General features: G+C 41.2%; 1 protein-coding gene across 2 annotated transcripts in view; it reads right to left on the reverse strand.

Moving 5' to 3' along the window:
* KIF18A (kinesin family member 18A) overlaps nt 1-27,367 on the reverse strand; it is a 138,062-nt gene that overhangs the window by 49,743 nt on the left and 60,952 nt on the right. For both annotated transcript variants that reach the window (XM_077460853.1, XM_077460852.1), the window contains exons 7-9: nt 9,250-9,426; nt 6,299-6,373; nt 1,009-1,115 (exon numbers count right to left, since the gene is read on the reverse strand). In XM_077460853.1, the coding sequence (XP_077316979.1) occupies nt 1,009-1,115; nt 6,299-6,373; nt 9,250-9,426 (359 nt within the window). The remainder of the gene's footprint in view (nt 1-1,008; nt 1,116-6,298; nt 6,374-9,249; nt 9,427-27,367) is intronic.

Consider the following 27,367-nt stretch of genomic DNA (forward strand, 5'->3'; position numbering starts at 1 on the left):
GTAGGTTTTAATGAAAACTGTAGCCTGTTCCTGTAATGCTCAGTGCATTCCCTCTTACGTGGATGATGATGCTGTTCTGCTAAATTTTTAATACAGAAGAGTCTGCAGCACTCCGAAAGCTTATGTTAAGCGTGCCCTGAGCAAAAGTCAGTGTAATTTTTCATTCACACAGCAGTGCTACTACAAATAATTAAAGGGTCTCTCTTGCCCTCGTATTTGCTACAAATAAAAAATTATAATATCTATACATACACACACACTACAAAAATATATACAGACACACACACACACACACACACACGTGTATATATATATATATTATGTTTGTCTCTTCTGTACAATTCTTCTCTTGGAGTACATAACAGAACCCAGAGGAGTTAATACACATAAACTACTAAGGTTATGCCTGCCACCTTCCTCTGAATAGGCACAAGCCAAAAATAGGCAACAATCCATGCTCAGGTGGAACTCCCTCACCCCAGCTATTCCCTCAGTTTTTTTAGGTTTGTTTTTTATTTATACGTAGAGATCTGGCCAGAAAGGGGGTTTTTTTTTCAACAGAACAAGCTCTCCTGCAAATTTAGCAATGTTGAAACAAACCATTTACCACAGACCGGGGTGCTTACACGAATCTTTTATGTAAAACTTTTATAAAAACTGCTTGTATAACTGCAGTGTGAGCTAGAGTTTGGCTTCAATTTGTTATTGTATCTAAACCTGATAATCCATCTAACACTCCCCTCGCCCCCAGATGGACAATGCTGCTGTCTGAGGTGCCCCTTCATCCAAAGTGGGGGCACTCTAATATAGGAAATGTGTTATTGGCTAGATCAGTTGAAAACAGAGGGAAACAAAGCCTAAAAACAGAAAAATGAATAAAGTCACTACATCAAATAATTGCTCAGCTACATTATTGTTCACACAACTACTTTTCTGATAAAAAAAAAAAAGGAAAAACTTCTTTTGAGAAATTTTTGGGAAAGCCAGCTGATGAGAACATGCATTTACCTCTTAGTTTCGGGCCGTTCCGGTCTCGCAAGCAGTGCATTGTGCTTAGGTTGTTCGCAAACCTTTTGCTCCTCATAGGCCTTCAACTTCTCTTTCAACATCGCAATCTAAAAAAATAAAAAATAAAACAAACAAACAGTAAAAAACATATCTAAAATTTGTTCAGTATCTTAAAGTGGTGTTCCACAGAAAAAAAAAAAAAAAAAAAAATCATTAAAATTCCTAAATACAAAAAAATACAATTTAACTCGCCTCTAAATGCCTGTTGCTAGGGGGTCCCTCGTGGTCTGCCTCCTTCAGTGCCTGGGCTGGTGACGTCACTTCCCCTCGGCGCAGGAAGGGCTCAGCTCTGCCCCCTCCCTCCTGTCAGTCATCTGGGACATGTGACAGGTCCCAGATGATTATTAAAAGTAAGCAGCTCCAGTATTTGTAGCTGCTGACTTTTTTTTTTTTTTTTTTAAGGGGAACACCTATTTAAGCTCCTAAATTGTGAGACTAGGATTATGAAAATTGCTCACCACATTTATAGTAAAAAGCTGTATTTTTTTTTAATTTTTTTTTTTTAATATCTGCAAGAATTAGATCATCAGCATATCTGGTAGTCATTATGGGCACTTTCATACCTAGATAACACCCCTGAACAACTGCTCTCAGTGGTTTCAAAGTGGCTCAACTTTTTGCCAAATCTATTAATGCAGATACCTGGAGATGACAATAGTGTCAAGTTAGGCATCTTGTTATTAATATGTATACCCGTTTAATAAGAACACTCATGTATGGATCAGAGGATTATTAACCACTTCACGACCAGCCTATAACAATTTTACGACTACAGGGTGGCCACTGTGCAGGATCACACACACACAACCTGCACTTCTGGGTAGTGGGCGTGAGTGCCCACCGCCGGCAGCTTGCTCCCGCTGCGATTCTGCACAGCGGGAGCTGATCGGCGGACTTCATGTCTGCTAGTACCCGCCAATCATTCGGTACACAGGCAGAAAGGCAGATTGCGTTCTGTCAGTTCCTGCTTTGCAGGAACACAGGGTCCATGCCTTCCCCTAGTAAAAGCACCTCCCACAGCAGGGCTTGACAAACCCCAGGCGCCAGGTTGCCAATGCGACCAGAAATCACAACCTGGCGCCTAAGCTGCCACCAGCCCACTCACTATTGATGCCCCAGGACATGCAGAGCATTAACACTGACTGCCGTCCTCCCTCCTCCACACTCAGCGGCGCCGCACTAAGTAGGTGAAACCGACAAGCAACGGAGAGAGGAGGATCTGTCAGATTTCAGCCTGATATCGGGGTGGGCGGGACCCGGCCGGGGTGGGCGGGACCCAGCATCTATCAAACACCAGCCAAGGGGATCTGGGCGGGCCGATACGTTTATGTGGCCCGCCCCTTTTCTTAAGCGGCCCAATAGTTGGCTGGTGTTTGATAGCTGCTGAGTCCCGCCCACCCTGGCTGGGTCCCGCCCACCCCGGCATCAAGCTCAAATCTGACAGATCAGCCTGTGTTACTTGTCAGTTTCACACCCCGGCTGGATCCCGCCCATTCCGACATTAAGCTCAATTCTGACAGCTCCTCTGTTACATTTCAGTAACAGTGTGCTCCGTGTGAAACCTGCCAGCGCCAACCAGTGCCACCTGCCAGCGCCAACCAGTGCCACCAACCAGTGCCACCTGCCGCCACCAACCAGTGCCACCTGCCGCCACCAACCAGTGCCACCGCCAATCAGTACCATCTGCCAGTGACAACTAGTGCCACCTGCCATCACCAACCAGGGCCACCACCAATCAGTGCCAACTAGTGCCACCGCCAACCAGTGCCACCTGCCAACACCAACTAGTGCCACTGCCAATCAGTGCCATCTGCCAGTGACAACTAGTGCCACCACCAACCAGGGCCACCTGCCAACACCAACCAGGGCCACCTGCCACTTCCAAACCAGTGCCACGTGCCAGTAGTGCCACCTGCCAGTTCCAAACCAGTGTCACCTGCCAATGCCAACCAGTGTCACCTGGCAGTTCCACGTGCTACCTGCCAGCCAGTGCCACCTGTTGCAAGCCTTACTCTTTTCTGGTCAGCCCATAACCCTGATGCAACAGCGTTTCATTGGAGTTATTGACTGGGTGCTCCATTGTGAGTTAGGGATAGGGGGTGAAAATGAGTGGCCTTACCCCGGGAGCTGACAATCCATAACGGCTCCTAACTTTAACTGGCTTTTAAATTCAAAGCAAATTTGTCAACCCCTGTCCCACAGTACAGAAAATCAATACCTAGGCACAGTGTTAACCCTTTGATTGTCTCTGTTAACTCCTTCCCAGCCAGTGGCATTAGTACAGTGACCGTGCATATTTTTTAGCACTGATCACTGTATTAGTGTCACTGGTTCCCCCAAAAAAGTGTCAAAATGTCAGTGTTCTATTTGTTTGCCGCAATATCATAGTCTTAGTGAAAAACAAATTAAATGTATCCCATAACTTGTAAACGCTATAACTTTTGCACAAACCAATCAATATATGCTTATTGGGATTTTAGTTACTGTATTTATTGGCGTATAACACGCACGGTTTCACCATGAAAATTGGGTGCAAAAAAAGTGTGTTATATGCCAATACTTAGATTTTAGCTGCCTCAGAGGGGGCAGGGAGGGGGGTGGGACGAGCTCCATCAGATTACATACAGTGAGAATCGCCTGTTTACTTGGCGGCCTGTGATAGGAAGTCCAGTCTCCTGGGCTGCCATTGGACCACTGTTCTGTCCATCATAGGAGATTCTCACTGTATGTAATCTGTCAATGCTTGTTTCCACCCCCCCCCCCCCCCCCCCTATGCTCCAGATAGGCATTGATGGCAATGGTGAGGCTGCTGCATTGATGTGGACTGATGAGGCTGCAGATGGGCATTGATCAGGCTGCATTGATGGCAAGGGTGTGGCTGCAGACGGGCACTGACCCTCATTTTGCTTCAAATTTTTTAACGTTTTTTTTCCCCTGAAACTTCCCTCTTAAAATGAATGTGCCTGTTATAAGCCAATAAATACAGTACCAAAAACATGGAGCAGACTTAAGAAATTAAGCAAAAACTAAAAACCCGAGGTGATTAAAGAGGAGCTGCACCTAAAAAAAAAAAAAAATATTAAAAGCCAGCAGCTACTAATATTGCAGCTGCTGACTTTTAATAAAATCACACTTACCTGTCCCAGGTTCCAGCGATGTCGGCGGCAGATGACGAGCGATCGCTCGTCTCGCTGCTGCCACCGTCGCCATCCTCTGTCAGGGAACCGGGAAGTGAAGCATGACGGCTTCACTGCCCGGTTCCCTACTGCGCATGCAACTTCCCCTTTAGGGTGAAGAACCGCTTTAAGTACAACCAAAAAAAGCTTTATGGGGGGGGGGGGGGGGGGGGAAGAGGACATGCATTTTATTTGGATACAATGTTGCACAGCTGTGCAATTGTCAGTTAAATTAATGCAGTGTTGTATAGCAAAAGATGGTCTGGTCATTTGCGGGGCTGCAGCACGGTCAAATAATTCTGGGAGGACATACTAGAACTTCCTCCCAGAATCGCGCGCCCCCTGGGTTGCACACCCCTTAATATCTATGACCGCTGTGTCCGGGGGACCCAGGGCATCGCGATGAAGGGCCAGCGACAGCTGCCCTTTACCACATGATCGATCAGTCAAATTACAGAGCGATCATTTGTAAACAAGCCAGCGCATGCCCGGCTTCGCTACCTCTCCGTACTGATCGGTACAGTGCAAGGGGAGAGATTGCATTCAGCAGTGCTGTGGGCAGGATCTGTAGTGCCCAGAGGGCTGCTCTGTGCCCATTGCAGTACTCATCCATTCATGGCTCAGCCACCCCCATCCATGGCTCATTTGCCTTATTCATGCTAATCCATGCCACTACAGTGCCTCAAGAAAGCGTAATAGGTAGTCAAATTAGATTTGAAGTGTATGCCCCTAGAACACCTGATGGTTCTCCCTGCATGTTGGGCCAGTTTGTGGCCAGGCTGTGAAAAAGTCCCACACGTGGCATTGTTATACTCAGAAGTAGCAGAATATATTTTGGGGTATACATTTTGTCTATATACACACATGCCAAGTGTTATAAAATATCTTATACATCTACTTTGTGTAAAAAAAAAAAAAAAAAAAAAAAAAAAAAAATGCATTTTCTATTTCTTTAATTTTCCAAAAACTTGTGGAAAAAAAATGACATGTTCAAAAGAATCATTATGCCTCAAAATATGCGTTGCGGTATTTTCTTTCCAAAATGGGGTCATTTCCATTGTCCTGGTGTTCCTGGGCCTTCAAAAGTGCAAGAGGTAGTCTAGAAATTAGATGTGTCATTTATGTCCCTAGAACGCCTGGAGGTACTACTAGCATGTTGAGCCTCTGTAGTGACCATGCTGTGTAAAAGTCTCACACATGTGGTATTGCCATACTGAAGAGGAGTAGTAGAAAGTGTTTTGGGGTGTAATTTGTGGTATGCACATGCTCTGTGTGAGAAATAACCTGTTAATATGACAATTTTGTGAAAAAAAAAAAAAAAAAAAAAAAAAAAAACAGAGATAAAAAAACACAAAGATAAAAAAAAAAAAACACGTAATTTTTTGCAAAGAATTGTGATATAAAACTCACCATGCCTCTTACTAAATACTTTGGAATGACTACTTTTCAAAAAGGGGTAATTTGGGGGATATTTGTACTGTTTTGGCTTGTTAGTGGCTCAAGAAATAATAGACTGTCAGGACATCGGGTGCGATCAACTTCCAATAATTGTCACCAAAGATTGCAGACTATAACTTTCACAAAGACCAAATATACACGAGTTTGGGTTATTTTTTTACCAAAGATACGTAGCAGTATAAATTTTGGCTAAAATTTATGAAGAAAAATTACTAAATTTGCTAAATTGTATAAAATAATTTTCGGGTCTTTTTCATTTATATAGCAAAAAATAAAAACCCAGGAGGTGATCAAATACCACCAAAAGAAATCGCTATTTGTGCTGGAAAACAAAAAAAAAAATATGGGTCCAGTGTTGCATGGCTGCGTAATTGTCATTCAAAATGTGAGAGCACTGAAAGCTGAAAATTGGTCTAGTTAGGAAGGGGGTTTAAGTGCTCAATGGGTAAGTGGTTGAGGTAAAAAATCCTTATGGCCTTGATGAGTAACTTTTCAATTTGACAGGATTTTTTTAAATTTTTTTTATGGACTACCATTTTAAATAACCTATTGTTACAAATACTCAGAACTAAGTATGACCGTTTACATAGACATACCTCTTTTTTCTGCTGCTCACAAATCTTCACATACTGACTGATGTGACTGTCCAGACTAACCACATTACTCTTCACCTGTTAACACAAAATATATTTTAAGTGTATGTCAAAGAAAAAAAACAAGAGAAAAAAAACCAGTACAAGCTTTGCAATGTGTACAGTTCTAAGTGTTTTATCCCCCTAGAGTGCCTTGAAAATTTATAACCCTTGACGTTTTCCACATTTTTTTCATGTTACAACCAAAAACTTAAATTTATTTTATTGGGATTTTATGTGATAGACCAAGCACAATTGTGAAGTGGAAGAAAAAAAATGCTTTTCCAATTTTTTTTTTACAAAAGTCAATACCGAGTCAACACTTTGTAGTACCACCTTTCGCTGCAATTACAGCTACAAGTCTTTTCGGGTATGTCTGTACCAGTTTTGCACATCTAGAGTGGCATTTTTGGCCATTCTTCTTGGCAAAATAGCTCAAGCTCTGTCAGATTGGATGGAGAGCGTCTGAACAGCAATTTTCAAGTCTTGCCGCAGATCCTCAATTGGATTCTGGTCTGGACCATTCTAACACATGAATATGCTTTGATCTAAATCATTCCATTGTAGCTCTTGCTGTATGTTTAGGGTTGTTGTCCTGCTGGAAGGTGAACCTCTGCCCCAGTCTCACGTCCTTTGCAGACTAACAGGTTTTCTTCCAAGATTGCCCTGTATTTTTCCCCATCAACTAGGACCAGCTTCCCTGCCCCTGCTGGAAAAAAAAGCATCCCACAACATGCTGCTGCCACCACCATGTTTCACGCTGGGGATGATGTGCAGCGTTTGTGTGGTGGAAAACTGAGTTTTGCTTTTAGACAACAAAAAAAAAAAAATCAAAAAATGATGGTCTCATCTGACCAGAGCACCTTTTTCCACATTTGCTGTGCCACCCCCACAGTTTCTTGCCAACTACAAATGGGACATCTTATGGCTTTCTTTCAACAATGGTTCTTGCCACTCTTCCATAAAGGCCAGTTTTGTGGAGTGCATTACTCCTGTAGACAGATTCTCCCACCTAAGCTGTGGATCTCTGCAGTTCCGCCAGAGTTAATATGGGCCTTTTGGCTGCTTCTCTGATTAATGGTCTCCTTGCCCGGCCTGTCAGTTTAGCTGGATGGCCATGTTTTGCTAGGTTTGCAGTTGTGCCAAACTTTTAATTTTTGGATGATGGATTGAACATTGCTCCATGAGATGTTCAAAGCTTGGGATATTTTTTTTTATTTTTTATAACCTAACCCTGCTTTAAAATTTTCGACAACTTTATCCCTGACCTGTCTGGTGTTTCTTGGCTTTCATGATGCGGTTTGTTCACTAAGGTTCTTCAACAAACCTCTGAGGCCTTCACACAACAGCTTTATTAATACTGAGAAAAAACTACACAGAGGTGGAATTCTATTTACCAATGGTGATAGGTGATTTCTGAAGGGAATTGGTTCCACTACATTTTAGTTAGGGTTAGAGTAAAAGGGGCTGAATACAAATGCACATAAACTTTTCAGATATACGTACAAACTTAACAATTATGTGCCACTTTGTCTTGGTCTATTACATAACAGCTTTGCGGAAAGAAATAAGGAGATCATTGCTATTTTTTCATTTGAACAATATGGGGCACAGGCTCTATAATGGTTAAGACTGAGATGTTCAAACAACAGTTCATCTGTTGGGTGGGCAACACAGCAACACCACCAACAGGTCCACATAGAAAAGGCTCAATAGACTCCGAAATCTTATGTCTGAAAACTGACATCAGAGGCGGCCTAAACAGCCACCTAGAACTACTTAAATTTGCAACAGAGGACCAAGTGACAGGCTTGTAAATCTGAGAAACAGGGGGCAGAAAAAGTCAAGAAGCATGAACAAGTTGCCTTATGGGGGAAGGGAGGAAATCTATCCTTCAAACAATTGACTCAAATAACTTGTCTGATCCACCTAAAATTAGTGGAGCAGGTAACCCCTGCCTAGAAATGTTAGTAAGCACAGAGGAAATCCATTTGCCTAAGGCCCCTTTTACACCTGAGCATTTTGTTGCTTGTGGAGAGGGAGGGGAATGTCTTTCTGCCAAGCATGGTAAAGGATTTGTAGGCCATTGTAAACCCAGGTAATGCGGTAACATTTGCTATACTGTGCCACCAGAACTGAACCAAGAGATGTTGCTAGTTCAAATTCACACCCAAAAAAAGAGAAAAAGGATAGCAGTAACTCAATAGAAAATGAGGTGGTGCAGACATACTAGGCACCACAAGAGAGTTGCACAGGTGCAATAATACCAAGACAGGTGTATCATGCAGTAAAAATAGTGCCACATTTAAAGAAAACCCAGCACTTCATGCTGCCAGCTGCAACCACCTGAAGGGTTGTCAGCAGCCCCCACACACAAAGATTGGAATCCAAAAAAGGGGTAACTCTGGGGCATGAGTGTTTAAAGGCCCCCTGATCTTCCAAGTGAATGGCTGCACATTTGGGGGGGGGGGGGGGGGGCGCTGTACTGGTATGACCATTGAATTACAGGTAGGCTTGTTCTCCCAGCTTAGCCAAGAAACCGACCACACTGGGATACAGTTGACACAAATGGTGCACCTTTCTATTTGAAACTGATTGGGTTGTTTTGCAAGGTAAGGGTTCACATATAGTTTTGCTTCTCCTGATTTGCATACTGGTCTTTGAATCCCATTGGTGTCAATGGGTCAGTGTAATAGCCAAGCAAATAGTTTCCGAAGGAGGTCAGCAATGGCAACCTTTGTATTTTTTTCAAAATGACGCCCAACTCCAAAAGCTGCCATATTAAAGCAGGGTCAACCTCACAATACTCAAATCTGTCACAGCTGAAATGCTAGGATGTTGTCCAAATTCCTGTGCACTATACCGGCCACCTGCAAAATGAAAAATAAGAGGATTGTCTGAGGCAATTTACTTACAGCAGATTTTATTTCTTTCGCTCTATTGGCATACTTCAGAGTATTGTATGTATCATCATAGGACAGTGAAGAAGGACTAACGGCAGCAATCATGATGGTGCGACAGTTCCCACCCAGGGAATCCTTAAGTAGCCGTGTAAGCTTGCTGTTTCGGTAAGGTATATGTTGTTTCTTTGTCTAAAGGAAACAAAAACAGGCAAGACCATTAATCGTGTGTATTTGGACATGGACTAACATTGTTTCCTGCATATGATTAAGCCCTGGTTCACACCGATAGGAAACAAACAAGATTCACTGCATTTCTCTGTATTGCAATCGCACAGAGCCCATGCGGGATGTTAAATCAACGGCACCCCGAAACAGATTGCAAAACACAGTTCGATTATCAGAACCGCATTGTATGGGTGTGAACTGCAGTGAGCTCTGGAGGGACAGAGCAGAGAGCGGGTGACTGATGATCGAAAACTAAATGATCAGCAGTCTTTGATTGCTCAGTTCAGGATTAGAGGCGGCGGGGGACAGCTGCAGTTTGGATCGGTGCTGCAGTTATGAAGGAGAGTAGTTTTTTTTTAACCACTTAAGCCCCAAACCATTTCCCAGCTAAAGGACCAAGCCCCTTTTTGCGATTCAGCACTGCCGCTTTGACAATTGCGCAGTCGTGCGACATGGCTCCGAAACAAAATTGACGTCCTTTTTTTTCCCACAAATAGAGCTTTCTTTTGGTGGTATTTGATCACCGCTGCGGTTTTTATTTTTTGCGCTATAAACAAAAAAAATGACAATTTTGAAAAAAAAAAAATTTTTTTTTAATTTTGCTATAATATCCCCCAAAAATATATAAAAAAAAATGTTTTCCTCAGTTTAGGCCTATACATATTGTTCTACATATTTAAAAAAAAAAAAAATTGCAATAAGCATCTATTGATTGGTTTGCGCAAAAAGTTATGGTGTCTACAAAATAGGGGATCGTTTTATGGCATTTTTATGATTTTTTTCTAGTAATGGCGGCGATCAGTGATATTTATTGTGACTGACATTATGGTGGACACGTCAGACAATTTTGACACATTTTTGGGACCATTGGCATTAATACAGCAATCAGTGCAATTAAAAATGCACCGATTACTGTGAAAAATGGCACTGGAGAGCAGTGTAGGGGTTAAGTGTATGTTTTTTTTTTTAACTCTAGGGGGCGTGGCTTGGCATCTGATGTCACTGATAGTCTGTTGCCTATAACAGGGAACAGACTATCAGTGACAGCCTCAGTAGGAAGCACGAGGAGAGGTTTGTTTACACTTGCCTCTCCTCGTTCTTCAGCTCTGTGACCAGATCATGGGACACCCGCAGCGATCGTGCCCTTGGGTCCGGCGCCCACAGAGCTTAGGACTGGGTCACGAGTGTGCCTCCGGTGGCGCGCTCACAATCCACGGCTGGCCACTTAAAGGGCAACGAACCTGTACGTGCTTGTGCCCAGCCACGCCATTCTGCCGATGTACATTGGCGTGAGGCGGTCCTTAAGCGGTTAAAGCCATGTTTAGGGAGAGAGTTGGCTCTGATGGAGAGGATGTGCGCTCGAAATGTGTAAGGAACGTGCTGAGGCAGTGCTTAAGTTACTATTGCTAGCCACAGTCAGACAACTGTCAGTCAGACAGACATAATTTGATTTATCATCAAAGATTGGTGATCTGCATGTATACACAGCATGTTTTAAAGGCCAAGTTGAGCTTTGTTCACGTTTTTTTTCTTCTAAATTCCAGCTCCCCTATGTACCAAGCATTAATGTACTACTAAAAAAAAAAAAAAAAAAAAAACACCCCAAAAACTAGTGGGTTCTGAGAGGAGCGCTAACATCACAAAATGGCAAAAACTTCAAAAACGCAGATAAATGCTCAAAAACTTGGCTCACCAGCATTTAATTCAAATGAAAATATTTTTTTAAATACTTAAAAACCGCTTGAGGCGTTTTCATTATACAGGATTTATATAGCGCCAACAGTCTGTGCAGCGCTTTACAACACTGGGGAAGACAGTACAATTACAATATAATTAGGGCTGCAACTAACGATTATTTTCATAATCGATTAGTTGGCAGATTGTTTCGCTTAATAACCTTTAAAAAAATAAAATAAAATAAAATAATTATATATATATATATATATATATATATATATATATATATATATATATATATATATATATATATATATAGTGTATAATTTAGTTGATATGTAAAGTTAAAAAAGACAATATATTCTTAAATATCTCTATGCAGTGGTAAATATAAATAACCAACTATATGGTTAGGGAGCAAAATCCACTCTGAGAATAACAGACAGAAGACATATACTGTATATACTATTAGAGGAGATATATACTGTATATATTATTAAAGGGGGGATCTGGTAAATCAGACTCAGATCAAATTTTTTTTTATAAAAAAAAAAAGTTTTCCTTCAAAAAAATTAATTTTAAGAACGTTTGATTTTCTAATGGTTAGTGGGGTCAATTCAAGTTCATTTTTAACCACAGTGAAGGGAAAATTTGGAAATAGAAAACTTCTCGATCAAAGGAATTTTCAGACAGTGTATGTGGTTTTCATTCAGAAATGACATTCATTTTAAAAACAGAATGTTAAAAACAAGTGAAAATTTCAAACATTCTTTCATTCAGCAAATGTACCATGATTTTTCGTCTGAATATCCTCGTTGGAAAATTGATCCGTGTGGCCAGCATAAGGCTCTGTACACACCTATGCAGTTTGCTTTTGATCTGTTTCTGCAGTGCTTTTTGCAGTGGGTTTTGATTTTTGCATTTTTTTGGCCAAAGTGTTGTTGGGCAGATTAAAAAACACAAATTGCTGCAAAAACCCATTACATGCTTTTCTGCAGCTTTTCCATTGAAGTAGATTGAACCAAAAAAGCACAGTCCCTGACCCTTTCCAAACATGCAGTAGCAGAAAAAAAAGCACAGATGTGAACGTGTAACTGAACTAATGCATTTCTGCAAAAAGCACCAAAAAACACATCGATGTGACGTCCAAGAGGTTTAGTTAAAAAGGGTTAAAAACAAAAAAACAAAAAATGAGCCCTTTATTAGTACAAAAAAAAACTAGATAAAAGTAGATAATACTAGAAGGGGGTCATTTTTTTTTTTACTGTAGAACTGTGAAAGTAATATTTACAGTAGCGATTTGCTCTTTGTACTATAAAAAGGGCTCTTTTATTTTTTTTAACCCCATTAGGTTACTGGCTGATTAATCAATTATGAAAATAGTAATCGAATAATTTCATAATCGATTCCTTGACAATTAATCGATTAGTTGTTTCAGCCCGAAATATAAATACGGGAGAAATCAGAGGGCCTGCTCGTTAGAACTTACAATCTAGAAGGGTTTATAAGGTTATTATAACGTCCAGTGCACATGAAGCCTGAAACACACTTCAGATCTTCCAAGCCAGGTATCAGACTTTGCTTTAATTTCTTTTTTTCTCTACTGCCTGTACTTTACACAGAAGATATACGGATGGGGAGAAGGAGAAAGACTCTGCTTACATAATAACCCCAGTTACATGAATATGCCGTTTATTAATCTGATTTTAAACACATGTTCTCTAATGAATGGCACACATTAGATTTTACATGTGGACCAGATTAACAAAAAAAAAAAAAAAAAAAAAAAAAAGACAAATCTATTGTGTTTTGCCTATGGTGATTCCTTTAATTAAAGTTAGTTATAAAACATTGAGCACTATAGTTGCAACAGAGCTTCTAAAAACCTGAAGTAAAAGTTGAATGTGCTTTAAATTCTAGAAATGTGAATGGCGTTATTAAAAAGGAGAGCAAAAAAAAAAGGCATAAGGTTACGTACTAAAATTACACTGAATGTAATAAATGAGCTACTCGCTCTGAAAATTAACCCCTCAGCAGTTTGTACAACCCGAGCCAGTCATTGTATAGACGTTGTCTATTTTTTTTTTACCAGTTTCAGTTTGGGCCCAACCACAGCCTGTGTGTTGGGCTACACTGGGCACCTTTGGCAAGGGCAAAAACAAGGCGACTTGCCCTATGTCATGTTTCAGTTCACACCAGTGCATTGCAGTGGTTTGTGCTGAGAAAATCAGATCTGGTTTTATTACAGCATATCACAATGCACTACACTATATTGCAACCTGATGAAGTGAACAAAGATGAATTAAATGTAATTTTGTGACATTTCAATAAAAGTTGAAAAAAAAACGAACAAACCATGTGAAATTTCGTTTGCAATGCATCGGCACCACATTCACAGTGCAAACTGGCAGCCATTGTATAACGTGGACAAAAAAAATAAAACAAACATTCTGTAAATTTCCTGATGTTCTAGCCCTTAAAAATACTACAAACAGAAAACAAAACAACAACCCAGCACACACACAACTTGTCAATCTACTAGAAATCCAATGTTCTCCTAACAACCTGCTTGGGCTAACAATGCGCCACCTATTCTGCATTGAAGTCCCAACCAACATTCTCAGCCCTTCCTTCTGGAACTCTGCCTATTCCTCCCCACTTTCTGTCCCACTCCATATGCCTTCATTGACTCCTTAAAGCGTTTGGTAACCCATCCCAAAAAAAGAAAAAAAATCCCGTTGCCTTAAAGTGATTGGAAGGGTTTGCTTTTTTAATAACATATACTTATCTCCACTGTGCAGCTCGTTTTGCACAGAGTGGCCCCCGAACCTCGTCTTCTGGGGTCCCTTGGCGGCTCTTGGCTCCTCCGCGCATCAGATAACCCCCTAGGAGAATCACTCTCCCGAGGGGGTTTACCTTGTGGTCCTGATCCCATTAAATCAATAAGAACTATAAATTACTGATGCATGAGAAAAATAAAATATGCAAAAAAAAAAAAAAAAAAAGGAAAAATTTCTATTGTAAATAACTTTAACCACTTACCATCCAGGCCAATTCTGAAATTTCTCTCCTACATGTAAAATGTATCATTTTTTTGCTATAAAATTATGTAGAATCCCCAAACTTTTTTTTTTTTTTTTAGCAAAGACCCTAGAGAACGGCAGCCGTTGCAACTTTATCTTGCATGGTATTTGCGGAGCAATTTTTCAATCACTTTTTTGAAGGAAAAAAAAAAAAAAAAAAAAACAACATTAGTTAGCCCAATTTTTTTTCCCATAAAGTGAAAGATTAAAGGGATTGTAAAGTAAATTTTTTTATTTTTTTAAAATAAAAAACATGTTATACTCACCTCCACTGTGCAGATCATTTTGCACAGAGTGGCCCCGAACCTGCTCTTCTGGGGTCCCTCGGCGGCTGCCTCTGCTTCCTCCCGCAGGTACTTCTCATGTTCATGCGAGCTCCCTCGCATGGTGAGAAGCACCTGCGGGCGCGCTCCCGTGATACAGCCGCTCGCTGTATCACATGGCCCCGCCCCCCAGCACGCTGCGCCATTGGATGCGATTGACAGCAGTGCGAGCCAATGGCTGCGATGCTTTCAATCCATCCACTCTGGCCAATCAGCGGCCAGGCTGAGCAGCGAAAAGGACGGCGGGGGCGAGCACGGGATTTTCGAGGGGTCAGGCAAGTAAAAACGGGGGGACTGGGGGCGCCGGCAGTGTCAGATGTTTTTTCACCTTAATGCATAGAATACATTAAAGGTGAAAAAACATTTACCTTTACAAACCCTTTAAGTTACGCCTAGTAAATAGATACCCAACATATCACGCTTCAAAATTGCACACGCTCACGGATTGGCGCCAAGAGACTGGTTACATGTTTTGTGTTACCTCATGTGTTTGAACAGTTTTCATATGTGGGCGGGACTTACATATGTGTTGGCTTCTGCAAAGGGCCACTTTTATTTATTTTATTTTTTTTTAATTTTACTTTTTTTTTTTTTACTTTAGTTTAGGCTGGGAAGCCTGAAATAAAAAAAAATAAAAAAAAAAGATTTTGGCCTCCCAGCCAAGGCGGCGCCATCAGTTTGAATACAGAGGCTGGGCGTGACGTCACAACATCGTGCCCGGCCTCTGAATGATCATAGAGACTCCGGCGACTACCTGGACTCATGGACAGACACAAAGGAATGTGAAATAAGGTCTGGTCCATAGGGGGTAAAACGGTATGAGAGCCGAAGTGGTTAAAAGAAGGCATAGAATTGTAGACAGCTGTGGATATAAACGTATAAAAAGAGTATATAGCATCGCCCCCTCAATAATGTATCGATTAACAATGGTATCTCATTATTTCGTTCCCGGAGGGTACAATAATGCATGCCAAAACTTTAGAAACATTGTAGAAAGCGATCACAGCTTGTGGCTCACAGCCAATTAAGGACGTCTCTTCCATCGCACAGATGTCCGAGGCCCGGTCCAACCACTCCAATACTTCCAGAGGACTGGGATCGGTGCTTTAGCAGCATTTAACAAGGGTTTGCAAAGCAATTTTTTGTAGCGTTTGAACGGGAAGTTTGAGATACGTAGTAGACAGTAGGCGGCATTGAGTAGTAATTTGGTTTTCATAATTTGCTTAATTCATTCCCTGACCTTATGCCCGTACGTGGTCAGTGTCACCAAATGTGAATGAGAGTGCCTGTGTCACTCCCACATCTCCAAGAAGTGCTCAAGGTCTGTGGATTCCATACATGGCATTTTGCTGGGGTTGCATAACAATTTGTTAGCAACTTGTACGACGTTTCTTGCATCTTGGTGCTAGTAGAACACATGCATTTTTCCACTGATTGTCCGTTATATTAATCTGGAGCGCCTAAGACCAATTCCTCCTGAATCTATCCTCAGTGTTGGGCTTAGAGTATTGTAGCCGTGAGTAGGTAACTGAAGTTGCTCTCTGAAAATGTGAGCTTCCAGCACAGACTGTCTCTAAGTCAGTCAGTGGTCTAGAAGTCTCCTTGCTTGGCTTTACTACTGATATAGCTGCGTATTTGGAAGTACATACAAAGTGGCAGTTCGGGGACCCCACTGTCCCTTTTTAGTATCACAAAATCAGTAAAGTTAACCCTATGGAAACAGTCACCTGCTAGTAATGGGTTATTCGTATTTGTGCAGTGGAGTAATCGATTCCCAATCCCAGGGGAAAAGTCTGGGTTGTCTTTTATCAGCTTTAAAAGGGACTGAGTGGGGAAGTTACTGTGGAGTGTTTTATCGAGGAAAGCATTCAGAGTGGTCTCCAATAACGGGTGTGGTTTTAAAAGTTGTTTTTGTCGTAGTCCCGGGTTCCAGGAGGAGAAGCGTAGAGGCTCAATCCTCCTTGCTACGCTACCCAGTCCTTAGAGTCACTGTGGCAATGCCAGTACACTATTCTTGTCAAATGGGAGGCCAAAAAGTAATTCTTAAAGTCGGGTAGTCCCATCCCCCCAGCTTCTTTTGACCTAGTCAAGAGAGAGAATTTAATTCTGGTTCTTTTGTGTCTCCACAAAAACTTCAGAAGTATAGTGTGTATTTCTTTAAAGAAGCTTCATGGGATTTTGACTGGTAGGGCCCACAGTAAGTAGAGAAGCCTGGGTAGGATGGCCACCTTAAGGATGGCAGCTCGCTCAAACGAGGAAAAATAGCCTGCATTCCATATTTTGAGATCTGCCTATTTTCTGAAGTAATGGTGGGAAATTTGAGTCAAAAACCGATGATAACCTTTGGGGTGGACAACCAGATTTTCAAGTATTTCAATGCCGTTCCCTCCCATTTAAAAGGGGCAGTTTTCTTGGATCCTAATAAGGTCAGTGTCAGACAGATTGACGATGAACAATGCTTCTTGCCTGATGCGTGGAAATGCAGTTCTGGGGCCTGGGCAGCCGATTAGAAAAATTGGCTCCTAACTTTTTTAGCTGGTTTCTAGATTCTAAGCAAATTTATCAAGCCCTAGTCTAAGGTATTTATTAAAAATAGAGTCCCTGGTACTGCCATCTTTTATGTGGGAAGCTGGCTGTGACTTCCCGTGACTTCAGAGCTGCCTTCTCACTGCACATGCACGAGAAGCGGAGCAGTTTCTGAATAGTGCTGTAGCCTTTTGGAATATGTGACTTGTCCTAGGAGGCTGCAGGTGGGGGGAGGGGGAACTAATGAACAAAAAAAGTAAACCGTGAGATACACCAGGATCAGTGCATTGATACTGTTACTCCCAAGTGGTGTCCATATCTTTATTACATGGGTGGGTGATGGTTTTATTAGCTCCAAGATAGAAAACCCATGTTTTTGCTTTCAGTTCTTCTGAATAGGCACTGTATTTCTGGCAAAATTATTTTTTTTTTTGTTTTTTGCACTTCTTAAATTTTCTTAGCTTCGAAAATTTAAACTGGTACAAACCACCACAGCTAAAAAGGACTGGTAAACTGCAATATATTTAATTTTTGCTCTTGAGGTTATCCTTTATAGAAGAACCTACTACAACTCTATGAAGTGACTTCCTAAAATCACAATCCTGCAGAAGCTCATAGTGCTTGGTATTCTTGGAAAATCAGAGTAATAGAGTTTACAGGACAGCCACAAAGGCAAACAGCATTACCAGGGGCCCCATCAGTAGCCTAAAGACAAAGGCCAGACAACAAGAAGACCGAGAACAGCTAGTTACTTTCTTGGTTTATTGACCTATCAAATACACTTGCAATCGTACAATTTGCTACAACCTTAAATAGCTTCTAATGCAACAGTATACCAATGAAAAACGAAAGAAATTGAATATCATTTATGAAATGTAAGGTCTGATCACTCAACAGGTGGTTAGGAGAGAGATCAAATAGGGTACAGATATTACCTTATGTGAACTTTCATGATAACCATGCATGGTGTTATGTTTTAGGTCTAGCAATCATGTAACAGTAAATGTTTCCTTGACAACTGAACTTAACCTATCTCCAGGTAAGAGAAAAAAAAATAAATGCATTTTAACCACTTGCCGACCAGCGCACGACGATGTACGTCGACAGAATGGCACGGGCAGGCAAATGGGCGTACATGTACGTCCCTTTAAATTTGCCGCCCTGCCATCGGGAGCGTGCCGCCGGCGGCGCGTTCCCGCGCTGGTTGGGACCTCCGTGAGTCCGGTCGCGGGACCCGCGGACTCGATCGCTGCGGGCATCCCCGCGATCGTCTCACAGAGCGGCCAAATGAAGAAATGCCGTTGTAAACAGCATTTCTTCATTCTGCCTAGCAACTAGTGACGCTGATCTCTGCTCCATGTGATTGGAGCAGAGATCAGTGTTCACTAAATGAAAGCCCAACCCCCCCACAGTTAGTAACACACCCCTAGGAACACTTAACCCCTACACTGCCACCCACTGGTTAACCCCTTCACTGCCAGTGTCATTTACACAGGAATCACTGCATTTGTATAGCAGTGATAACTGTATAAATGACAATGGTTCCAAAAATGTGTCAAAAGTGTCCGATGGGTCCCCCACAATGTCGCAGTCACAAAAAAAAAACAAAAAACAAAAAACAAAAAACAAAAAACAAAAAACAAAAAACAAAAAACAAACAAAAAACAAAAAACAAAAAAAAAAAAAAAAATCGCTGATCGCCGCCATTACTAGTAAAAAAAAAAAAAAAATAATAAAAAATTATTAATAAAAATGCTATAAAACTATCCCTATTTTGTAAACGCTATAACTTTTGCGCAAACCAATCAATAATCGCTTATTGTGATTTTTTTTACCAAAAATATGTAGAAGAATACGTATCGGCCTAAACTGAGGGAAAAAATATTTTTTTATAGATTTTTGGGGGATATTTATTATAACAAAAAGTAAAAAATAGTGCGTTTTTCCCAAATTGACGCTCTATTTTTGTTTATAGCGCAAAAAATAAAAAACCGCAGGGGTGATCAAATACCACCAAAAGAAAGCTCTATTTGTGGGAAAAAAAGGACATCAATTTTGTTTGGGAGCCACGTTGCACGACCGCGCAATTGTCAGTTAAAGCGACGCAGTGCCGAATCGCAAAAAGTGGTCTGGTTTTTGACCAGCAAATTGGTCCGGTCTGAAAGTGGTTAATCGTGCACCCCTTTTGAATTAAAAAAGCAATTTACAAAGTTAAAAAAAAAAAAAAAAAAAAAAAGCACACATTTTCAAAAAAGCCCCAGTGAAACTAAGCTTCTGGCCCAAAATGTTTCCAATGACTACACATGAAACAGATTTGGCAAGTTGACCTCTTCCCAATCGATAGTGGAATTATTCTGGAATTTTTTGGGCATCAAACCCCAAACCCACACAAATATTAAAACATATCCTATATTCCATCAGCTTGTAACTGCTGCCTGCAAAGACTTTCCAAACGTGTAGAAAATGTCGACAACCACTGTTGAGTGGGTGGAAAGGAGAAAAAAAAAAAAAGAAGAAAAAAAGAATATTCTGCAAAATAGAAGAACTTGTGGCTTTTGACTCAGATATACATCAAAAAATGTGCTCTTTCAAGAACAAGCTAGTTTGTGTTCCGTGATTCAGACACTTGAACGAACATTGGAACAAAATAGTCCTACATCACTCTTTATATTTCTATCTGCAGCAAAACATCCATTTGTTGAGGCTTTAAATTTAAGACACGGTCAATCCTATTTTTTGTTCCCCAAAATACACTTTAGATCTATTTATCCTAGATCATTCTTTCTTCAAAATATCTGTAATCTCTTCCTTTCTTAAAGTCACGTTTCTAAATGAAAACATAAAAACTGCTAAGTTTTGATAAAGCAGTTGGCCCTTTCTTGCAGCACTGTATTCCCAGGTTCAATAACTCCAAAAGATGCTACTTCCTTTGGAAGTTAAAGCGTTCCTAAACCCAGGACCCTGCATTCACTATATCTGGTCTCCCACAGCACATTGCAATTATTTTAGTAAATATAAACTGATAAATACCTCTTAGCAGTAGTATATAGCATCTTATGACTTCTATCAGTGTCTGGTTAAAGCTTGTAGGAATAATTTTCCTTCTCCCCTGATTATCCTATGAGGCTGCAGGAACCCTGACCCTCTGTCTGGACAGTGCTGATTTGCCCTGTGCTAATCACATGCACTCTGCCAAGAATAAAAATATTCTCTAGCAATACACACCAAACTGAGCATGTGCAGATTGCTCCCAAGGCTCTGTTCTATCAAGATGAGTTTGGGTGCTTCAGGTTTCAACGTAAAAAAACTGTAAAGGAGGAACAAAAACTGGTAAAACTAATAAACCTCCATTAAAACTGGTCTAACCATGCGCACATACAAACCTGAATGTTAGTAAGGTTGAATAAAGACATCGAGTTCAACCTGAGCATCTACAATTGTCCCTATCCCTGTACATTGCACACTCACATCAGTCCCTACCCTTGAGGAGCCCACAATCCATGGTCCCCATTCATATATTAGGGCCAATTTTGGACAGAAGGCAATTGACCTACCAGCATGTCTTTGGATTGTGGGAGGAAACCGGAGTACCCGGAGGAAACCCACGCAGGCACAGGGAGAACATGCAAACTCCAGGCAGGTAGTGTTGTGGTTGGGATTCAAACCAGTGACCTTTTTTACTGCTAGGTGAGAGTGCTACCCACTACACCACTGTGCCGCCCTATGTTCAGATAGTTATTAGACAGCTGGATCATACATGCTTTTCCAGCAGTCACCTAGGTTCTATAACAGGGATGTTCACGGTCCTCCAGCTGTTGCCAAACTACACTTCCCATGAGACATTGTAAAACTGACATTCCCATACATGACTAGGCATGACAGAAATTTTAGTTCTCGAACTGGGGGACCATCGTATGAAGACCCCTGTTCTATAGGAATCTAAGCACATCAGCTCTCAACCAAATTATTTGTCAGTGATCACCTTCACAAAACAGTGCAGCTAAAACATCTCTTTACACTATCTGCCCCATTGTGCAATTGCTGGTCATACACGTACCATTGTTTATTCATCCAAGCCCTATCAACTAGACAATAGGAACCCAATGAAACAAAGGAGTTAAAAACATAATGCTGGTTTGCTTCCTGACAAGAAACTGCCTTCTTTAGTTCACATTTCTAAATGTTTAAAGTGGTTGTAAACATCAGACATGAAATATGAACAAAGCATATCCCTCCATTGTGTACTCGTCTCAATCCAGAGCACTAATTTATGTCCACTGTATCCTCTGCTATCTGCATTTGCACTTCTGAAAGGTTATCTTGACACCACAGATAAAAAGGTGATGGAGTAGCGTTTCAGCACACAGCCTGTGATTGACAGTCAACTCTATTCCTGTGCAAAGGGGGTTGTTCCCTTCCCTCCAATCATTTCTCCTCACCAAGGGTAAATTCAGCTCCCTAGCCCCTGCTTTCTGAAAGTTCAGACAAGCTGTAGAAGTTTTGCACTTTGAACAGCCTTATGCCGGCCATACAAGGTTCGATTTTCGTATGAATTTCGCACCATTAGTGGGCTGCAGCAACAACCGATTTTCGTGCGGAAATAAAATTTGAGGAATCGGACATGTTGGAAATTTTTTGAAAAACTAACGATTTTCTAATCAATGATGGGAGAATCGTGCGAGAAACGCAAGAAAAGAAAATGTACGGAGATAAAAGAAGATTCCCAGCCAAGAAAATTCTTTTCTGTAGCAACATGAGGTGAAATTGAAGGCTTGGTCGGCGAATTTCGAAAATCAATGGTGGCATCATCGGATCACAAAAAACACGAATTTTCTGATTTTGAAAAGAAAATTTGTTCGAAATTCGACCGTGTATGGTTTGCATTAGAGAAGATCAATAGATACAACTTATCTAAGGAGATTTATTTCATATCTGTATCACCTGAGGCCAGTCACTTCACTGGGTATATTTAAGGCTTTGAACCTCTTTAAAAGGAGTCCACCTGCAAAAAAATTATTAAAAGCCATCAGCTACAAATACTGCAGCTGCTGACTTAATAAACGGACACTTACCTGTCCCAGGGTCCAGCGATGTCGGCTGCCGAAGCCGAGTAATTGCTCGGTTCTCAGCTGCTGCCACCACCATTCTCATTGAGGGAATCAGGAAGTGAAGCGTTACGGCTTCAGTTCCCTACTGCGCATGCACGAGTCGTGTTGTGCGTCGAAAGTGGTCCCCGCTATCTCCTGGGACCTGTGTGTTTCCCAGGAGACAGCGGGGGGTTCGGGAAGGGGCGTGACTCCCGTTGGAGTCTATTCCCGGAAGTGGGTGCAGATAATGGTATTATACAGTTATCTGCAACCCCCCCCTCCCCCCGAAAGGTGCCAATTGTGCACTTTTGGGTGGAACTCCGCTTTAAGGACTATGACTTGGCCTATCTAAAGCACATTTCTTCTGCTTTAAACATTCTTCATTACATAAGCTTCTTTGCGCAAGTATAATACACAATGCACCAGTTTCTAACCTTTTTAGAGGGATTAATATAGTGGCAATATCAATTCAAGCCCACTTTCCCGATAGAAGTTAAAGTTACAGTTTTGCACTTTAACAAATCTTTATTAGCCAATACGTTACAACCAGTTATTAAAACCACAAAAATAATACAAATTAAATAATACAAATTATATATTAAAAAAATGCACTCAACTAGACAGTAAGTTAGTTGCTTACAATTATCAAAATGTTTTAGCACTAATGACATTTTATGGAGTCGGTGTTCACGGTGCTTTTCCTGGAGAGCAAGGCGTGATATTATACGATACATTTTGACACGATCAAGCGCAAGTTTGTGCTCTATTTGCCAGCTGGTTGCATAGAAACAATTCTGTTCCCAGTGAGAAGCAGAATTATTTTAAAATGCTTACCATAGAGATTATGTGCTTTAAAAAAAAAAAAAAACTATATTTAATATGTTCGATAATCAAGATTTGTAAAACAAAAAGTGCAACGCTTAAACTTTCAATCCCATCAGGGAAAGTTACTGGTTGAAATGATTGTGGTACTGCAATACAAAAAAAAAAAAAAAAAAAAGAGTAAGTGATGAGCGATTTGTGCATTATCTTTAAACCAAAGGACTCCAGACCAAAGGATACTTGGGAGTCTCCAGTATTAATTGAGCAGCTTTGGGTTACCCTTGACCCTCTTAAGCTTAAATGTCACAGACATATACCCTAAAGCCACACAATCAGAAATTCGGCCAGCAAAAGTCGGATGTGAGCTTTTGGTCAAAAATTCCAACCGTGTGTATGCTCCATCGGACTTTTGCTGGCAGAATTCCATCCAGCAAAAGATTGAGAGCAGGTTCTATATATTTCTGTCGGAAAAAGTTCCAATTGTCTGTACAAATTCCGACACGCAAAATTCTTACGCTTGCTCGGAAGCATTGAACTTAATTTTCTTGGCTCGTCATAGTGTTGTACGTCACCACGTTCTTGACAGTCAAAAGTTCAGAGAACTTGTGTGACCGTGTGTATGCAAGCCAAGCTTGAGCGGAATTCCGTCGGAAAAACAATCCAAGTTTTTGCAACGGAAAATCCGCGTGTGTGTATGGGGCATAACAGGTTTCCCTCAAAACTTGATGGTGCAATTCAGAATGAATAGTTCCATTAAAGCGTTACTGAACCCACAATAGTAGAATCAGTCTCTAATGCAGTAAAGCATGCTCTTTATACTCACCGTGGAACCTAAGGGGTTGATCCTCTGCATTGTGTAAAAATGCTGCTTGAGCCTCCCCTTCCTCCACAGTCCCCAAACCATCTCCTAATAGAACAGAGGCTGGGGGACAAGCTGCACATGCTCAGTTTGGTAAGTATTGCTGGAGAGGGGGAGGGGGTGCATGTAATCAGCACAGGGTCAATCAGCACTGTCCAGACGGGGGGGCCAGGGACACTGGGATTCTAATAAGTCAGTGGAGAATGAAAACTCCTCTTACAAGCTTTAACCAGACACTAATAGAAGTCACAAGAACGCTATAACTGCTGATGAGAAAAGGAATTTAGCAGTTTATATTTACTAAAATAATTGCATTTCTATGTTCTGTGTACTGTGGGAGACCAAATATAGTGAATACAGGGTCCTGAGTTTAGTAATACTTTTTTGGTCGCAAGCCATCCTGGTCAAGAGGCAGAAGAAGAAAAAAAAAAAAAAGGTCCAAAACCATGATAATGGCACCGCAAATTTTAACAGACAGGAAAAAGATCTTATGCTGGAATGTAGTGTCTGATGTTGTCCAAACAGAATGCTATCCATTTAAGCCAAAAAGTTCTATGTTGGTCTCCAGTGTCCACAGAACCTTCAGCCAATAGCCTTGTAACTTGGGTCATTCGTGAACTATAGATAGGCAGCAATTTTTTTTGTTGAAGATAACATTGGCTTTCTCCTTGTACCCATTTCATGCACCTAATCATTCAAGGTTCTTATGATGGTAGACTCAAACAAAAAAAATGCATGGGAGGTCTTTTATTCTTCCAATGTTACCTAGAGGTTCTTTCAGTTCTCCCCAAGTACTATACACACTTTGCTCCTGGTGCGATCTTTGTTGGTCAACCAATTTTAGTGAGAGTAACAATGGTGTTGAATTGTGTCTGCTGCACACAACCTGCCTTAAAGCAGATTGGTCAAATCCAAATTATTAAGCTGTTGAATATCAATACCATTTTTTGGACGTCCTTAAAAATCTTGTTTGTTCAAGCCTTAAAGTGGAACTAAACCCTTCTATTCTTTCCAACCAAAGAAGCGGCCATCTTAGCCTCTCTTTGACCTGCTCCTGCCATGGTGCCACACATGTGATCAGTTATGACACCAGCTATTTCATGGTTTGACAGTTTGGTTGAGAGCACAAGCAAATTCAGACATGCCAGGAACGTAATTGCTTTTTGAAACCATTAAATCGATGGGTTTAGTTTAATTTGAACAAACGTCAACAAATCTGCACGGTTGAGATCCAACTTGAATAGGGAAGGACCAGATGTCTTACTTAAAGTGGTATTAAAACAAACACTTAACGTATTTTACAGCTTCTTGAATGTGGTTGCTTTTTTATTTTATTTTTTATTTCCCCCTTTATTTTTCATCTAGTAATCCAGCCAAGTCAGTCTTATAATTTTTCAAATTCCTTTAGCATACCAAGCTGTCCAGCAATGGTGGCAGCGAGAGTGGTGGTTACAATGGATAGCTTTTACTCATTTATGTAAAACCTATATCCCAAAAAGGTGATAAAGCATAGCTTAAACTGCTTAACCACTTGTCAACCGGCTCACGCCGATATACATCGGCAGACTAGCTCTCCTGCACAAACTAACGTACTTGTATGTCAGTCCGTAAACAAGGCATTTCCCTGATCTGCCTAGTGACATGACAGGGATCTACTGTTACCAGTGATCAGGAGCAGTGATCTGTCATGTTTCAGTAAGCCCACCCCCTTTACATTCAGAACATACCAAGTGAACACACTTGACCCCCTTCAGTGTCCTTTATACATTGATCAGTGCATTTTTATAGCACTGATCAATGTAATAATGTCACTGGTGCCCAAAAAGTGTAATTTGGGGTCAGATTTGTCCATCGCAATGTCCCAGTCCCACTAAAAATTCATAGATCGCCGTCATTACCAGTAAGAAAAAGTCCATAAACCGATCCCATAATTTGTAGAAGCAATACATTTTCCGCAAATCAATATACACCTATTGCGATTTTCTTTTTTTACCAAAATTATGTAGAAGAATATACATCGGGCTAAACTGATGAAGTATTCTTTTATATATTTTTTTTTGGACATGCTTTATAGCAGAAAATAAAATTTTTCAGAATTGTCACTCTGTGTTTATAGTGCAAAAAATAAAAACCGCAGGGGTGATAAAATAACACTAAAATTTGTGGGTGAAAAAAAAAAAAAGAAAGAAGAAGAAAAAAAAAAAAAAAAAAAAAAAAGACATCACTTATTTTATTTGGGTACGACTGCACAATTGTCAGTTAAAGTGACGCAGTGCCGTATTGCAAAAAATGCTCTGGTCAGGGGGTAAAACTTTCCGGGGCTGAATTGGTTAAAGTGGTGTAAGCCTTCACATATAGCCAGTGAAGTGACTGGCCTCAGATGATACAGAGATGAAACAGATCATCCTACATAAGTTGTACCTGTTTCTCTTTATCCCGCTTTCCCCTACACCACCAAAGTGAAGATTTTACACAAGATTTCTCAGCTGATAAGCAGGGGGCGGAGAGCTGATGTTACATCAGTGAGGAGAGCTCTGAGAGCTGATTGGAGGGAAGGGACACCCCTTCACATAGCAAACGCTAACAGAGCTGAGCCTGTCAACCAGCTGGAGGTCCCTCTCTGACAAGTTTTTCTCTTGGTGTCAGGAAAACTTGTCAGAAGCGGCTCATGCCAATAGCAGAGGAACAAAGCAGCAGACAGAAAAATGGAATTACGTACCGGTAATGTCCTTTTCCAGGAGTCTTTCAGGACAGCCACCTTAGAGAGACACCGGCTCCTCCCCTCTGAGGAAACACCGCCTTCATTTTCATGATTTAAGCCTCCTCCTCCCTTCGTTCCTCAGTTCTTCCAGAGTACCTCCGGCCAACTGGGGAGACACAAGAACACGTCAAACAAATAAACTTTTTAAGTCTTACCTGACGGCCTCATGTAATGAGTTCCCGATGATCTGCAAACAATTTGGGTGGGAACCGGTGCTGTCCTGAAAGACTCCTGGAAAAGGACATTACCGGTACGTAATTCCATTTTTCCCCAATCGTCTTTCAGGACAGCCACCTTAGAGAGGATAAGCGAGTATATTACCTTAGGGTGGGACCACTGCCTGCAGTACTATACGGCCAAAGGCTTGGTCTTTGGCTGACAGAAGATCCAGTCTATAATGTTTCACAAACGTAGAAACACTGGACCACGTTGCAGCACTACAGATCTGTGCAGGAGATGCCCCAGCCCACTCTGCCTGAGAAGATGCTACTGCCCCGGCTGAGTGTGCTCTAACCCCAACTGGAGGACCTAACCCCCCTGTCACGTAAGCCTGTCCAATGGCTAACCTTAACCATCTAGCTATCGTACGTTTAGAGGCTTTGGAACCCTTCCTAGCCCCAGAAAACAACACAAAAAGTGAATCAGATTTCTTGAACTGACCTTGTGCAATCCAAATAATGAAGAACACATCTTTTAACATCTAATCTGTGAAACATGTGTTCCTGTTCTCTTACTGGATTCGAACAGAAAGTAGGTAGCACAATCTC

Source organism: Lithobates pipiens, unplaced genomic scaffold (genome assembly GCF_037356315.1).
Source record: "Lithobates pipiens isolate NorthernLeopardFrog02 unplaced genomic scaffold, aLitPip1_a1.2 Scaffold_10, whole genome shotgun sequence".
In the NCBI taxonomy this organism is placed as follows: Eukaryota; Metazoa; Chordata; class Amphibia; order Anura; family Ranidae; genus Lithobates; species Lithobates pipiens.